This window comes from Diaporthe batatas (genome assembly GCF_019321695.1).
Source record: "Diaporthe batatas strain CRI 302-4 chromosome Unknown Contig00004, whole genome shotgun sequence".
Lineage (NCBI taxonomy): Eukaryota > Fungi > Ascomycota > Sordariomycetes > Diaporthales > Diaporthaceae > Diaporthe > Diaporthe batatas.
The window spans coordinates 2,144,770-2,160,229 of record NW_025408551.1 but is presented as its reverse complement, the minus strand read 5'-3'; the positions used below and the strand labels follow the sequence as shown (position 1 = coordinate 2,160,229).

At 56.3% G+C, this 15,460-nt stretch overlaps 5 protein-coding genes across 5 annotated transcripts; 2 read left to right on the top strand and 3 right to left on the bottom strand.

Annotated features, from left to right (window-relative positions):
* Positions 1–984: 984 nt before the first annotated feature.
* KVR01_004673 (uncharacterized protein) lies at positions 985–2,124 on the top strand (the record flags this gene model as incomplete). Its single annotated transcript, XM_044781666.1, is given in 2 exon segments — positions 985–1,174; positions 1,193–2,124. 2 exon segments carry the CDS (start codon positions 985–987, stop codon positions 2,122–2,124), a joined length of 1,122 nt encoding a protein of 373 aa, XP_044646837.1.
* Positions 2,125–5,087: 2,963 nt separating this feature from the next.
* On the bottom strand, positions 5,088–6,861 carry KVR01_004412 (uncharacterized protein; the record flags this gene model as incomplete). The annotated part of the gene is made up of 7 exons (XM_044783753.1): positions 6,668–6,861; positions 6,455–6,595; positions 6,192–6,315; positions 5,853–6,138; positions 5,691–5,788; positions 5,375–5,627; positions 5,088–5,292 (listed from the first exon to the last, which is right to left on the bottom strand). The coding sequence occupies exons 1-7, from the start codon at positions 6,833–6,835 to the stop codon at positions 5,088–5,090; spliced, it is 1,275 nt and encodes a 424-aa protein (XP_044646576.1). The 5' UTR covers positions 6,836–6,861.
* Positions 6,862–8,275: 1,414 nt separating this feature from the next.
* KVR01_004482 (uncharacterized protein) lies at positions 8,276–10,313 on the bottom strand (the record flags this gene model as incomplete). The annotated part of the gene is made up of 2 exons (XM_044782649.1): positions 8,276–9,970; positions 10,281–10,313. The coding sequence occupies 2 exons, from the start codon at positions 10,311–10,313 to the stop codon at positions 8,300–8,302; spliced, it is 1,704 nt and encodes a 567-aa protein (XP_044646646.1). The 3' UTR covers positions 8,276–8,299.
* Positions 10,314–10,434: 121 nt separating this feature from the next.
* KVR01_004635 (uncharacterized protein) lies at positions 10,435–11,034 on the bottom strand (the record flags this gene model as incomplete). The annotated part of the gene is made up of 2 exons (XM_044784035.1): positions 10,435–10,631; positions 10,803–11,034. 2 exons carry the CDS (start codon positions 11,032–11,034, stop codon positions 10,435–10,437), a joined length of 429 nt encoding a protein of 142 aa, XP_044646799.1.
* A 1,645-nt stretch (positions 11,035–12,679) lies between these two features.
* KVR01_004718 (uncharacterized protein) lies at positions 12,680–14,128 on the top strand (the record flags this gene model as incomplete). The annotated part of the gene is made up of 1 exon (XM_044781396.1): positions 12,680–14,128. The coding sequence occupies one exon, from the start codon at positions 12,680–12,682 to the stop codon at positions 14,126–14,128; it is 1,449 nt and encodes a 482-aa protein (XP_044646882.1).
* Between the last annotated feature and the right edge of the window lie 1,332 nt (positions 14,129–15,460).

The window sequence follows — 15,460 nt, the reverse complement described above, 5'->3', positions numbered from 1 at the left end:
ATTGCATCTTGCGGTGAAAGTCTCATAACAGGCGGGAACAGGCGGGAACAGGCACGGCAGCACGTGTTCACCATACACGAGATTTCATGTGGAAGGAAGAAGGTAGATAGAACCGTAAGATCTCATCAGATCTCGCGCACAGAGCATGGACATAACGCAGAGTCTTCACAAATTGTGTCGTCTGCCCGGAGTCATCACCAGTCGCCTACCCTCTGGTCTACCATATAAATATATATATCTTTTGATTGGATCAGTAGAGATGAAGATCATTTAAAGTACCTGTAATATAATGACTAGAGTTTGAGGATATTTAGAATATAAAGAATAAGCTTAGGCTACCTAACTCGTCCGTCACTCCAGCGGCCTGGATGCACCCACCTCCTTCTCGCAGTGCGCTGGCCACAAGCTCCTTTGCCCCCGGGTGAGTGGCCCCACTAATTCCCTGATTCGGACGGTGTGCCCTGCCTGACATAGCACTCCAGCCTGGAGGTTGTTGTTTCTTCCCTTTCCTTTTTTCTTCCCTCAACCGTCAAACCACACCTACTCGTGAGTCAACCCACAGCCGCAGGGCACTAAATACCTTCTTCTGTGTCAAGTCTCGCACTGCTAACGAGGACTTTAGTCTTTGCGATTGAACAATCTCTGTTCACTCATCGCGCAGCCAGAATGTCTGCACCCAACGGTCAGCAAGGGGCCACGACGCCCTCAACCGACCCCCTCACCGGCATTTGTGGCAACAAGACCCAAATGGACCTTGCCTCGAGCCAACCAGCTCGTGGTGATCAAGGACAGGCCGGCGGACCACCTGCACGCCAGTACACGAGCCCACTGGGACGTATGATTGGCAGGGCGCGCGATTCTGCGCGAGGCAATATGAGCCAAGTCCCGAATCGGACACCCAGTGAAGCTGGAAGAGGTCAATTCACCAATAGTCTTTCGCGTAAGCGCAACATCGATAGCGTATCGGAGGCCTATACGGCCATAATGTCGCAACCACCGGCCAAGAAGCCGGTCTTGTACCGAACAGACGAGCTCCAAGTCATCAGGAACGACATAGGCGAGGCCGTGAGCATTGAGCCCAAGGACCCCAGGGCACCTAAGTCCGACTTCATCATGCCGTCACCGGATACCTTGGGCGGTGTCGCAGGAGTCTTCACCCCAAACTCCAGGCAGGGTATGAATACCCTCTTAGCTGCCCAAGACGCGGTTATGTCACGCTCCGGTGAAACCCGAACGGCATTTTCTATGGCTGCCCTAAGGGACAAACAGTCTCGCGAAAGGCGCCAAATGGGTTCTATTGGTCAGAGGGTCATAGAAATCAGCGATGACGAGGATGCGGAGGAAAAGGTCCGGCGGAGGCAGCTGATGATAAAGAAGGGACCGGCATCTGACCCCAGGTCTGCCTCGGACTACGGAGGCCCATCGAGCCCTAGGGCTGCCTCGACATCTGGAGGACCCTCAAGGGGGGCGAAGTTATGCTGGAACTGTGACAGCCCCCACCACACAGCTGGAGAATGCCACGTCCCTTCATATGATGGATCGACACCGATCTGCCCGTACCACGGGGTCCCAGCGAGTTCATGCAGAAAGCTGGCTGTCTTTGAGGACTCGTGTGTGCATGCCGCCACGACAGATGATCACAACGCGCTCCTCCCAGAGGCCTTTACGAAATTCGTCGTCGAACGCATACGGAAGCCCTTCTGCCGGGTGATCAAGGAGGGGAACTGCCCCATCAGGATTGCCATCGACTATTCGAACCAGTTCTGTAATGGGCAGAGGCCTCTACAACTGCAGCGTGGCTGGCCATATACTAAGCAGGACACAAAGAATCCTGCCATTGCGGAAAGTCTCAAGTGCGAAGTGCACAATTGGGAACAGATGCCAAAAGGCTATCTGGAGAACCTGTCATGGGAGCAGATCAAAGCCGGCTATGAAAATGGCACGATTCCGAGACAGATCCATTCTCGAACCGACCCAGAATTTCAGCCATTGCGTCGCTCCATGGGCGATCGATACGATGAGCCTGACTTGGATAACTTTGCCGACTTGCCTCCTGGAGACGTGGATCTCAGCGGTGTAGCTGATGAGGATACCATCGTCTGGGGTGATGAAGAAATGACCTGACCTCGTAGGTGCGAGGATACTGATACCCAACTGGGGTAGGGTTAGTGTGACAAGTCCGACATGGGACGGCCACAGGATGGTATCGAGCGCGCCACCCCTTATATAGGACGAGGAAATATGGTGAGGTGAGCATATTGCCACCATGAGCATGTGGCGCGAATGAGGAGTGGGCGATGTGGGTGGGAAGGAGGGCAACATCGTCGCGTCCTGCGTGGAGTACATGAGTGGTCTGAAAGGGGCTGTGGGCCGGGGAAGGGGGAGACGACAAATACCAACACACGGGGAGCCAGGAAGAGCAGCAGGCGTTTCATTCTTGGTACGGGGCGATGAGCTGTAAGTTACCACCTGATCCCTCTCCCCAGACTTGGCCTCAGACCTCGAGAGACCAAGTTGACCAGACTCTCGAGAACCAGACCACATCTCATGTGCATACCTGCGAGACCACAAAAACCAGTCCCTCGACAAAGAAGTCAGACAAGTGCACGGCGCCCAACATCGAGGAGCGATCAGACATTGAGCGTGTTCATGGATCCCGACGGATGATCGACAGAGAAGCTGCCGCTCTTGCATGGCGCATCAACAGACGGCGTGGTATGTTCACCTCGCAATGCAGCCAACCGTCCCTGACAACTGACCCGGGAGATGAATAGCTCGCAATCCATCTTCCACAACTCGTGCGGATCCTTGAAGGGGTGCCGTTAGCCATCGCCTACCCCATAACAAGAGACTAATGTGCGCGGCCGTCATCGTCTCTGGCCGTGCCGGACGCATCATACCATCACGAATCCTCCAGCCATAGTCGCCACAACAAAATCAAAAAAAAAAAAAAAAAAAAAAACAGACTGCTACGTCGGAACGATGCAAAACAACAAGCAAAGCACGATATGGAAAGGAGCCATTGGATCAGAAGACTCGTTGGGGTACGGAACCAGGTGTGCGAGGTCAACCACGACGGTTGACGAAACGGTAGCAGGGTTGAGGTTGGAGGCGGCAAAGGCAGTACACCAAAATATGAACTGCCAGTCGGACACAAGACATCGCTCGCAAAGGTCCCCAAGACGTCCAGCCTCGATACTCTTCACGGCTCACCATCAAACAAATCCCGGACAAGCCAAGTCTGATGCTCGACAGCATCGACAAGCGTCGTGACGACATAATCACTGACCGCATGGACGCCCGACCCTTACCATACCACATCGCGCACCTCCTTTCTGATGCCGCCGCTACGTGCACTGGCGAGTGCAAGTATCATCACATCGAGCCGACGGTCAACCACCGGTCAAGCACGAGGCAGGCTGCTTGCTGTGCCGCTTGCACATCACATTTCACCGCCACACAACGGCAATAATCATAATTCCTAATACATCGACTCTGGTGGAGGCTATTCGGTTGCTCCCGGTTTCCTATACACTTGCAACTTCTGACCGGGTGGCAGGGGAGGGTGTGGACTTGACCATAGAATACATAAGCCACCAGAACAACAATGTAAAGAACACAAAACATAAAATTCGGCAGCATGAATGAACATAAGATGTCCATAAGTAATACGAGCTTTCATACAGGTCGATACCCGTGAGACAATAAAGAGGAATCCAAGTAAAGTTAGATGTGAGGTTACATATGAGATTGCAGGTGAGAAGGTCGCGACCGTACTCCCACCCAGCATCGGGGTGCCTAGCAAGCTGGACAGCGCCCTCTGAGTGAAGGCATGTCTGTGAGGCTTCTCACGTCAACCTGACATGCCCTGACGGCTCCACTGAAGCCGGCCTCATATTACCTCGGCGGGGTCATATTACCTTCGCGGGCCTTGGGATGCCCTCACCACCTTTCGATGTCGTGATGACTCCGGTCACATCACCTCGGCGGGCCTCAGGACTCCCTCATCACCTTTGCCCACTCGCCGGCTCGCCTCCCCTCGCTACAGCCCCAGGAGCCTCTCCTTGTAGCTCTTGTCGAGCTGTTCCAGCCAGGACTCGGCCTCTTGGACGCGGATCACAAGGCCCTGCTTATCCCTGACCAGACCGGCCTTATCCTTCCACAGCTCGTTCTTCTCGGCCATGAGACGCTCCAGCTTCTCCCGCGCCGCGGTAGCCTTGGCCCCGAGGTTCCCGGCGTCCCGCTCCAGGCGCTGCCTGTCTGCCTGAGGACCTGGACCTCCTGGTTCCCGCGCTGGTTCCCGCGCTGGAGCCCCTCCAGTTGCCTCTCCAGCAGCGCCATCTTCTGCCGCTGCTGTGCCTGCTCCTCCTGGTTCCTCGTGTTGGTGTAGTCGAGCATCTTCTCGTTGGCGTCCTGGAGATCTTTTCGCAGTGCGTTCACGTCCTGACTGGGGACCAGCGGCACCGCCCGCTGCGCCAGGACCGCCTGGTCCTTCCCGAGGAGGTCCATGTACCTCTTCGGCATCTTGCTGATGCTGTCATCGTCTGGGTAACAACCCGCGATGAGCCTCGCAAGCGCAGGGCCCAGGCTCGCCGGGCAGCCTGTCGCGGATCAACAGCAGCTGCTGTGGCTCGATGTCGGCAATGCTCGCGAGCCGCGTGAGCCCCTTGTCCAGCTCGGCCCACTCCTGTGCCTCCGAGGCCGCGGAGTCATCGTCCGACAATACCGAAATCATAAGGTCATCCATCTCCTGCAGATGGCTTCGCATGCTGCATGTTCTCAACTACAGCCTTCGCCCCGAGTGGGCCTTTTGACCCTGTCGTGAATTTGGCCCGCTGCGCTTGTGCAGCCGCCGGGCTGTCGGGGTTGCCCCGTCCAGCGCCATCCGAGGTTCCATCATGGTCGCCCGGGCTCGTGGACGAGCTGCCCGTGTCAGAGTCTCTGCTGTGGGCCTCGTCGTTGGAGGCCCTTGATGATTCCATCAAGGAAAGTGTCGTAAACCCGAGTAAATTCCTATAAATTATTAATACAAGGAATGTATAAGAATTATATATTTTAATAATAATATTTATAATTTATTATACTACTTATAAAAGGCGGTTCTTATAAACCTGGGGATACCTCGCAATAGCAGCTGGCCCATCCACCAGAGGCGCGAGCCCAACACGTGGCTGTACACTATAGAAGTCTGGTGTAACATAATCGAAGACACTGAAGGCTGAACGGAAGAAGGGCACGCCAATGATAGAATCGGCAAACACACGGCTCCAAGAGCTGATCTGGGCCTTGCACCTGCAGGAAGGAAGACGTGTTAGATATAAGATGATGTCTCGGGCAACATTGAAGACATGAATAGGGACAGGTCGGTGCTTACATCTCTGTGCCATTTACCATCCCGTGGTCGCTCGGGTTGATGATGTCCAAGGGGTCAATAGGGAACCACTGGTCGTTGTACTTGAGCTCGAGCAGCTGCGGGATCGAGCAGTCGTAGTAGAGATCGTGCATGTTCTGGAAGATGACCGGCCCCTTGAACAGCCCGGCGATGGCGACGAGCTCATCATATCGCACGAGGATATCCGAGCCTCCGGTGTCCATGAGCGACATGTAACGCCCGGCTTCGTCGAGTTCTAGATTTTATCCCGTATAGTGAGTGCGGAATTCCTTGGACTCTGAGAGCTGAGACGACTTACGACCTCTGGTTAGGTTGACAGTCACACCGTTCACGCGGATCCCCTGCAATTCGATCGCCCAGCCTTGTGCCTGCAGCGGCAGGTCTTCGTAGTTGTAGCTAGTTGGCGACGGTCAGATTATTTCAGGGTGGGTTAACACAAATCAGCGGCATGTTTACGTACTTGGTGCTGTTGATGATATCACTGTAAGTGATGTTGAGGTCCGCGTACGCCGGCTCGATGCCACCCAGGGTCAACTTGCCCACCGGTTCCGAGTCAGGGTCGCCCAGGCGCGGGAAGCTGGCGGAGAAGACAGGCTTCTCGACGACACCGCTGGAAACGAGGGCATCGAACAGCGGAAGACGGTCGTTGAAATATTTCTGCCGCGAGACGGCGATCATGCTCAAGCCAATGAGGCCCGAGAAGCTTGCACCCTGGAACTGGTTCTGCACCGCGTAGTTGATGAGACCTGCGGCTGGGTTAGCCCTGTGCAGATCGAGTGCGTGGGTGAAGGGAGCACACCTGTTGCAATATCGGCCCCGACTATACCGCCAAGACCAATGTCCAAGAGACTCTGGTTTCCACTGACACCACCCTCTCCAACAATTGTATAGAAGGTCTCGTTGGGGACCAGGTGCGTGTTGTTCTGGGATCCTGTCAGTAACGAGAAGTCTGATCCATAGTTGAGAAATCCGATAGATGGTTTATGAAATAATATCGGTCGAGATGATCAAAACCCGCATCCGTTCAAGTCACCAGGGGAGACAGTCCATCGGCTCACTCACATCAATTACAAACTGCTCTGTCAGTCCAAAGCACCCACTCGTCTCATCATCAGTAGGACATTCTGTCGAGGCCACGAACAGATCCGCAGAGCCGGTATCCAAAAGCGCCGGCAGGCTCTGGCCTTCGAAGTCTATGTCGACCTGCGGGGTTTGCAGTCAGAAGGAGGGTTTCGAGGGCGGACGGGTGCGTTCTCGTGTCAATGGGCTACTCACTGTGTAGAACCGGTCATCTTTGCGGTTCGGCGGTATCGAGATATCCAACACGCCGACACCGCCTTGGCGGGTCTTCAGAGCCGGTGGTGACCATGGAGCCGCTTGTGCAGACGACACAAGCGTGGCGCTCAAGATGGTAGCGATATGGGCTAACGATGCGACGCCCATTATTATTGTGACAACTCTCTCGCTCCTGAAATGGTATAATGATGACCTCGAAACTGGTACAAATCAGGACAGGGAGAGTTCTACAAGGCGTTATCCTGCGTTTATAAGTACCGTAGATGCCGGATAGCTAATCAGAGCCCACAGCCGCTACGGGGGTGGTGTGGATCCTCACCAGTTGCGGTGAGGAGCCCCGAGGGATACGAGCTTTTTCAAGCGGGGAAGAATGCCGGAAATGTTAGGTAGTATTTACCAAGCAGCCAGGAAGGACAATACGGAATGTTAAACGCTTAGCCGCGCCATACGTTAGGTTAAGCTTAAACAACGGTCCCATAATTACAGACTCCCCTATTTATGGAAAATCTGGGTAGACACTAGAAGTATCTGAAGCTTTCCCCAAGAAACAGGCTAAGGTAGAATACTCTGGTCTAATCCCACTACATTCCATGATAACACCACCTATGGGTCTTGGTGCACGGCGCGCGTGGTGTTCCCTCGGCCTCAATCCGGAATGCTAAAACTCTGGAGAATTGTCTCGCCATGCCCAAGTCCCCGGAGGTATGCCAGATAGCCGGGTCTGTGGCAACCAGGTTTTCAATCGCAGAGCGAGATACTTAGGGGTTGATCACTTTCGCCCGTGGCGCCTCGAACCTCGGCCTCCTTATCCCACCCGTTGTCAGCTTCAAGCAGATTCCCAACTTCAGGGCCAACAATCGTCAAGTCTCCTCCTGGATGTTGGTGTCAAGTCCTGTGGTTAATGAGGCCCGCATCGAAGGCGCTTCCATCAGTGAACTTCAGACCGGCAGAAGTGAAGCTCGTCGATAATGTCCCGTGAGCTGCCGACACGAGGTAGTGCCCTCCCGTGCGGTCGTGAATCTTCAAGATCCGAAGAAGCTGTGCCGCGAAGCCCACCTTGTTGAGACTATCGAACGGCTCTAGGCCTTTAGAGTATAAGTTCCTGAAGATCAAAGGAGACATGACTCAGACAATACGGTAGTCTACTAGGTAAGGAAGGGTAGGCCCCATTCTGTCCGTTCTGATACATCTACGTCTAAATCTTTGTTCTCGCGTGGCTGATGCAGCGTCTTGAGGCATTCATATACTAGGATGGCAGTTGCGTTCTGCTGCACCAGCGTCACTGAGGACAGCTCAGCCTCCTCCCTGTCCTCCGCCCCGGAGGCACGTCCAAGCCAGCCGAAAGATCACCCCATTCTTCTCAGCATCACGAAGCGACCGTTCGGGATCGGACCACAAGTGTATTGCGGTGGGCCCCGGCGGCGCAAGTCTCACCCCATATACATTTAGGCCTGTCCCGAGGGACATCACATCAAACATGTCAGAGGCACTGCAAGCTACGACATGGCCGGGCACTGCCATGAGTGACAAATCTACAGGAAGTCAACTTGCTTCTTGATTGATGCTATCTGTCAATCTCCTGCCCGGGCCACAACCTCAACGGCCCGCCCCTTACCGCCCACCCCCACGGCCTCTTCCCTGGCGTTGAGACCTTCCTCGGCGTCGTCCATATCTTCCTCCCCGGCTAATCGGTGGGGCCCACAATGAGTCAGGGAACTCCCTCGGGCCCGTTGGGGGCGGCGCCGTCCGTGTAGACTCTTCTCTGCCCTCCGCGTTGCCGTCGTGACCGGCGTGGCTACCCCGTGATCCCTGCTGAGACTGGCTCTGGCGGAAATGGCTCTGGCGGGGTTGGCTCTGGCGGAAAAATGCCGTCATTTCATCGGCAAGGCTCGGTGCCCCTTGGCGTGACTCGCCAGCGGGCTCGCCTGGCTGCGATGGCGTCTGATCTCGCCCGCGCCCTCGTCGGTCACCTGTGCTCCTCGACGCATCCGTGCCCGGCACACCTGGTGCCTGCTGATGAGGGTTCCGGAAGAACTCGGTCATACTCGCGGTGAGTGAGTATGGCACCCCTGTACCGGATTCACTCTTGACAGACTCACTTGCCGTGTCGCCGCTCGTGTTCTCGTGACCCTCGACTTCGCTATCGTGGTCCTTCTTGACATCGCTGACCTCGCTCTCATCTGCGTTGCTGTCCTTCCCCTCGTCGACGTCGATCTCGTGCGCCTCGACCTCATGCGCCTCGACGTCCCTGACTTCGCCCTCCTCGACGTCATCCATCTCCTCGGCTTTGACCATCTCCTCGGCGCTGACTATCTCCTCGACGTCGTCCATGTCTTGGTCCAGGTCGCCACCCGCCTCGCCCCCCTCGACGTGCGTTGTCGCACCCACGGTGGCTTCCACCGGTTCCTGGAACATGGCCTCGGGATGAAGGCGGTCGTGTTCCGCCTGCTTCTCAAAGAGGTCCAGCAGGTGGAGGTGGAACTCCCTCGGCAGGCCAATGGGGCCATCACGGCGTACGTGGATTTCGGCACTTGGCGTGGTACTGTCGGTGGTCTCGTAGAAGAGAGAGAGCCGACAGCCCACGGGGACGGGCTCGGACGGTGAGAACCCCCAGTCGGGCGGCCTGATGCCGGTTGGCGTGGGCGGCAGTGTCTCTTCTCCGTCTCCTGCGAAGAGCCTGATCGAGTCCGAGCCGCCGGGACCTTGACGCTTCTTCACGGCAGCGATGAGCACATATGCCTGCTCGCCCCGCCGGCGCATCCAGCCCCGCTCGGGCCGGGCCTCGTCTTGCTCGAGCTCCCACCTGGTTGCCGTGAAGTGGAAGAGGTTGTTGAGCGAGTGGCCGCATCCCTCGCCAGGGTTGAGATCCACCTGCATCATCCTCGGGCTCCCGAAGAAGATGCACACCGTGCCCCTGTTGTCTGGCTCCTCAGACGAGACCTGGTTGACTCGTTCCTGGAGGGTGGCCGGCTTGACGCCATCCCAGGACACTGCTCCATGCTTTGCCATCTGCTTGGGGGTCAACATGGGCTTCCCAAGGGGGTACTCGTCCGACATGTGGAGCCAGGGCCACGTGAGCTGGAATGCCCCCCATGACCACAGTGTGTCGATGGCCATGTTGCTGCGGCAGAGCTGGCTGAACGAGAAGTCCTGACCGAGGTCCTTGGCTAGGGCATCAACCACCTCTTTCCTCGCGGCCTCGGTGGCCCCGTCTCCCCGGTGTAGGAACGGGTTGAACAACGACCAGCTGTAGCAATCGAGGATGGTCTCGCCCGCGAAGCACTTTATGAAGCAGCCATGCTGTAGTAGCAAGTTGGGGGGTTGAAGAGTTGTCGTATTGAAGATGACCCATTCAAGCGAGTGATCGGCTGTAGAGGCACGTGCATGTCTTCGGACGTATACCAAATAGAGGCGAAACCATTATTGTCTATTTGGACCTTAAACACAAAGCCTTCTTGTGCAGACCAGACTACCCGTTTCGATGCTCTCTGGTCAACAGACCACCCGCCCCTCCTTGCTGTCTTCAGTGTTGCCCAAAGTCCATACACTCTTTTCCTATCCGGTGACGGACAGGGCCGCCAGCCTCTCCCACCTGGTTCTTATCCTGCTCGCTCGTGCCAGCCATGTTCTCCAGCGGTTCTCTGTGTAGAATGCCGGCGTACCATTGGATCTAGCTTGCGAGGCCTGTCCAGCCCCTTCCCGCTGTCCAGGGCCCGAGATGTGGGCGGGCTCGAGGCCTAGTGTGACTAAGGCAATTTCTCCATGATTTCCTTCTGCCGTTGCTTTAGGGCCTCCCCTTGCGCGACAAACGTCTCCAGGGCGTGCTTGATGCGCCTGAGGTGATCCGGTGATGCGGTCGCATCATCACCCTTCATCGGGCGGGCCGGGACAACGAGGTCGCCGATTGGTGGCATGGTCTCCAGAGAATACCCGCAATGCTCGCCTGTTTTCATGAAATATGTTAGTGGGCACATCACAGTTCGAAGGCCAGTGAATCGAGGAAGAATAAAAATGGCATAAAAAAGCTCCCAAGATAGGCTGGGGCATGACGGGAGGGGGGGTGGCGGGCGACTGGTGGAAAGATCGACCTGAAGGGTGTGTTGGGATTACTTACAAGCCACGACCCACAAGAAGCGCCCAGCGATGACGACGAGCCAGTCGCACTGCACTGCCTTTCTCTCTGACTCCTCCATGGCCAGGTTGAGGGCTCTGTCGAACGCCTCGAAGCACATGCCGTCCGCCTCTGCCACCGCCGCCCTGGCGGGGAGCCCAGCCTCCTCCATGAGGAGCTTGGCCGCCTTATCCAAGACCTTTGCAAAAAAGACTTTGGCCTTTTGAGAGGCCATTCTGAAGGATCTTGGGGTAAACATTTTGACGATGATAGCCGATGTTCTTTTAAATTCGGTCAAAGGTCAAAAGAGAGAATGGTGGTGGTTGTGGTGGTTGTTGTGGTTGGAAGGAAGGAAGGAAAAACAGTCTCTCGAATCGTGGCCGAGAAAGTCGACAAACAGCTGCTGGAGGTCCCCACTTTTCTTTGCCCCCCCCCCCAGTTGAGCTTTGGAGCTCGAGATTCAAGCTGTCCAGCGGGTGTGGGCTCTTATGCGGTGTGTCTCTACTGGAGGGTGACCGTTTGTCTTTGGTTCCAGGTGATCACACCCTGGGCTTGACCTCTCCCACCCTATCCTGGAGAATAACGCCTTGGTTCAGCGCCATGCATGAAAGAACCCCGGCTTTTCCACTGACAAAACACTTAGAATCCATAGGAATTCTTCCCTATTTCTATCGGACGTGGACCGATGTTTTCTGTCCTGTCCTTAGCTAAACCGCGGCGACACACTCAGCAACCTAGAGTGTCAGATAGGAGCGACATTACGCATCTTTACTGGGCACTGGACTGTACATTCTGACACTTTAATACGGTGGAACTGAGAGTCGTACCTGGAGAATCCCAGCTCCTAGAACTAACCCCTTTGTAGTTGCCATCGCCTGGCTGATGGGTTTGACTTTATGATATTGTTGTTGGAATTTTTCGTCCATGCCGCACTCATCTGCAGCCCCCGAAGTTGTCACCTTCTAAGGTTGGCTTTTTTCAGGTGCTGTTTTGCGAGTAGAGTGAATCAGTGCATGCAGCATAGGAGTAGTTATAGTAGTAGTCTATTTTTGTGTATTAAGGATAGCCGGAGACCTCCGCCTAGATGTGGCCCAGCCCTCGACGCGGTCAGATAACAGGCCAGGACCAGGGAGACCCTCACAAACACACTCTTTAGGAAAGCAACAATGGGTTACCGGCAAGATCCCGTCAGAGGAACATGGGCTGTATCAGCTGGTAGACTAGCATCTCTCGGACCCTGGTGTTTGTGGTGTGAGAATGGAGCGTCTACCGTCAGACAAAACACATGCTCGAGATGCTACACCCGACGCAGCCCTTGTGCCACACCAGTTGCTCCACTGCAGTACTGACACTGACATGTCAAGAGGCCGTTCGGCAACGAGTTGAAATCAGCAGAGATAATTTAGAGGGGACTGTAAAATAAGGAACATGGTTTTATTGTCGTAGTGGGGTAGTTGTCCTGGCAGTGTCGGGTGCAGATGAGAATGCCCTCCTTTTCCAGTACACATGTCACTGGTATCGAACGTCGTCAATATCTGAATTCAGCAAGGTTGCACTCCCACCGCCCAACTCTGCCTCTCGACTGGCCTGTATTGTCCTGTACACAGCTCCGTTGCGTCGACCCAGACCCCGTCAGGCGGTGCGCCCCACTTATTCCCTCATTCGGACAGGTGGCTCTGCTCGAGGTAATACGCCAGCCTAGGGACTGCGATTTGTTTTTCGACTTTCTTTCTTTTCCCCTCCAGCGACAGCAAACGGTAAGTTGCCCCCACCGCCATGTCATGAGAATTCTTTCTTCTTGACATCAGGAACCATTTACTAATGACGTGTACGATCGACAGCGGTATTGAACTTTTTTTTGTTCAATTATCAGCATCAAAATGTCTTCGTCAACTGGGGGTGGCAATGGCGAGAAGCGCGCCAATTCTTCGAGTGGGTCTCCTGCCGATAAGGCGGGGGAGAAAACGTCCGCGAGCATCTCGCTGGGTGGTGGTCAAGCGGATGCCCGTAAAGCATCGGGGAGAGACTGGTCTTCACTGACCGCGAGTCGGGCCTCCAGTTCGGCTGGAGGAGATCGAGTGCCAGGAACCGTCCTGGGCAAGCGGCTCGCGAGCTCGGTCGACGAGGCGATGGCCGAGTCGTCCGATAGGCGGAATCTCAGGGTCAAGATGTCGAACACCAATGACATCAGGCGCGAGGTCGACATGTCTGGCAAGGTCGTCCGTTTCGAGTCGACGGACCCAACCCAGAGGGGCGGGACCCTGGTGACACCTAACCCGACCCGATCGGGTGCTGTGGACATAGCGTTCGACTGCCGGGACCCGACTGGGTATGCGGTCGTTCGAGAGGCTGCAAAGAGCGTCGGCACAGACAGGATGTTGATGACGATCCAACCGATCCACGATCAGGGCGAGAGAGGGGACGTGTTCCAGAGCGCATACCGAAAGCCCCTGCGGCCGGTCGACATCGACCTCACGGGAGACGACGACACCGCCTCGGTGGCTTCGGCGGCAACTACGTCGAACACCCTGGGGCGCAACAGGGAGTGCGAGGCTTGCGGCGGCAAGAAGCACAAGACTGGCGTGTGCCATAAGGCGTCGTCGAGGGATCATAGAACGGTCATCTGTCCGTTCCACGGAGTCTCGGCTCACGGTCGTGGGCACAACCTGGACGGGGTCGACCCCAAGGGCGGAAACGCGTACTGCTCGATTCTGATCGGGTGGGAGCTGAAGCCGGTGGACAAGGGCTCGTTGGAGGCCAACAGGCGCCTGCGCCTTTTATTCACTAAGCTGGTGGTCGAGAGGAGGCGCAAGCCCATGGTTCGGGTCGTCAAGCCCATGTACTGCCCGATCAGGATTGCCATCGACTACTCCGATGCCTGCTGCAACGGGGAGATGCCGCCTGAGCTCGAAGGGGCCTGGCCGTACACCAGAAAAGACCTGCAGGACAAGGGTCTCGTCGAAAAGTTGAACTCGATGTCGAAGTTTAACTGGAGGAAGATGCAACCGGGGGAGCTCGAGGGTATGTCGTGGGACACCATCAAGCAGGAGTACGGCGCGTCGATCCCCAAGCAGTGCACCCTCCAGAAGGAGGTCGAGGATGGCGAGAACGAGGTCATGGAGGACGCTCCGGCTACTGAGAACCCAGGATCAGACACCATCACTGGCGACGGCCAGGGGGGCGCGGACGCCGGCTCAGACGAGCTTGACAGTCTGCTGGATTCGGCCAAGCGGTTGATCGAAAAGGCGCAACAGCTCCGTCTGAGATCTGGAGCCCCGAAGGAGGACCCAAAGGCAACTGCAACGGCAGGCACGGGGTCGCGTTCGTAGCAGGCCACTACTTCGAGAAAGGCCTTCGGATCGCTCCCTGGTACGACCATGGGTCAGGCGGACACCGGGATTGACACCGAGATGGAAGAAGAAACCGACGATCCGTTAGAGCCGGGGTACAAGTGGGGAAAGGGGTCCTAGGGGTGACGCCTGATGCGAGATAGTTCCGGCGCAGTGCTGTGGGCACCGTGTCTGGGTGAGAATGCCACATGGCGGTCACGATATGTCCTGCTGCTTCCATCCCGGAAGCTTGACGGATTTTGCGCGTCGCCGCCGTAGCCCGGTGGTTTGAGGGAGAGGAGTGGACGACGTGGGTGGGATGGCGGGCAACATCGTCGCATTCCTCTCACCGTGAAGGGTCGAAGGGGGGGTGGCTGGTCGGAGCAAAGGGTCACGGCCTTGGTGCTGCAGTCCATATGAGGAACAGTCATGTGAGTCACCTGTCTGTGATGTCTTACCCTACAACTCCCAAACTAGAGACCTCGTCCAGGCCAGCCCAGCTAACAGATGGCCAGATTACACAGCCTGGTGACACGGCAGGTTTCGCCGCAGCTTGCTCGCCGCCGACAACTCCACCACCAGCCAATCCCCGAGCCTTGGTCACAACTTCGAGACTGCACAGAGCGCCCACCCCCATATAATCGACGCCCTAGAAAGCCATCGCGGGCAGCGCCATCCCGGTAAAGACGGAACTGTCACTCGTGGTCGACACACCAGACGTGCCAATCAGCTACCCAGCCCAGGCGCGAACTACCCTGAACAATACGAGAGGAAAATCCTGGATGGACACGAAAAGGCGAGCCACCAAACTGCGATCAAATGGGATGAGATCGAGTCGCCCAGTCAGAATCCATCTGGGGAACCATGAGGGCGTCACTCATAACTCGACGGCAAGGTATGTGCTTTCATCGTCAGCCTGCTGCTGGCCGGGAAGGAGGCTGACGAGTCTCACAGCTCAATACTACCCTCGCCGACCTCATCTTTTCCAAGAGCAGTCAACCCTCACCAACTACCCACAAGACAAAACCAATCCTTCTGCGCCAGCCTACCGGCCTCGCACTGGCCAACCACCAGATGCATGTCGCACATCACCGCGTGCCTGTAAGCTCCCCACACCCACGGCTCTACGCCCACCTTGACGCTGACCAGTGACTCTACGCAGGCGCGTTACTACACGTCCATCTCAGCAGGTGTGACCCCACACGGGCTGAAGTCGACCAGTTGGTCTTGGGTGGCATGGGTTGAGAAAGGAACGGGTCGGGCAACAACAAAATCAGGCCGGCAGGGGACCCCACACCAGGAAGGCAGTCGGCCAGGCCGGGCATCCACAAA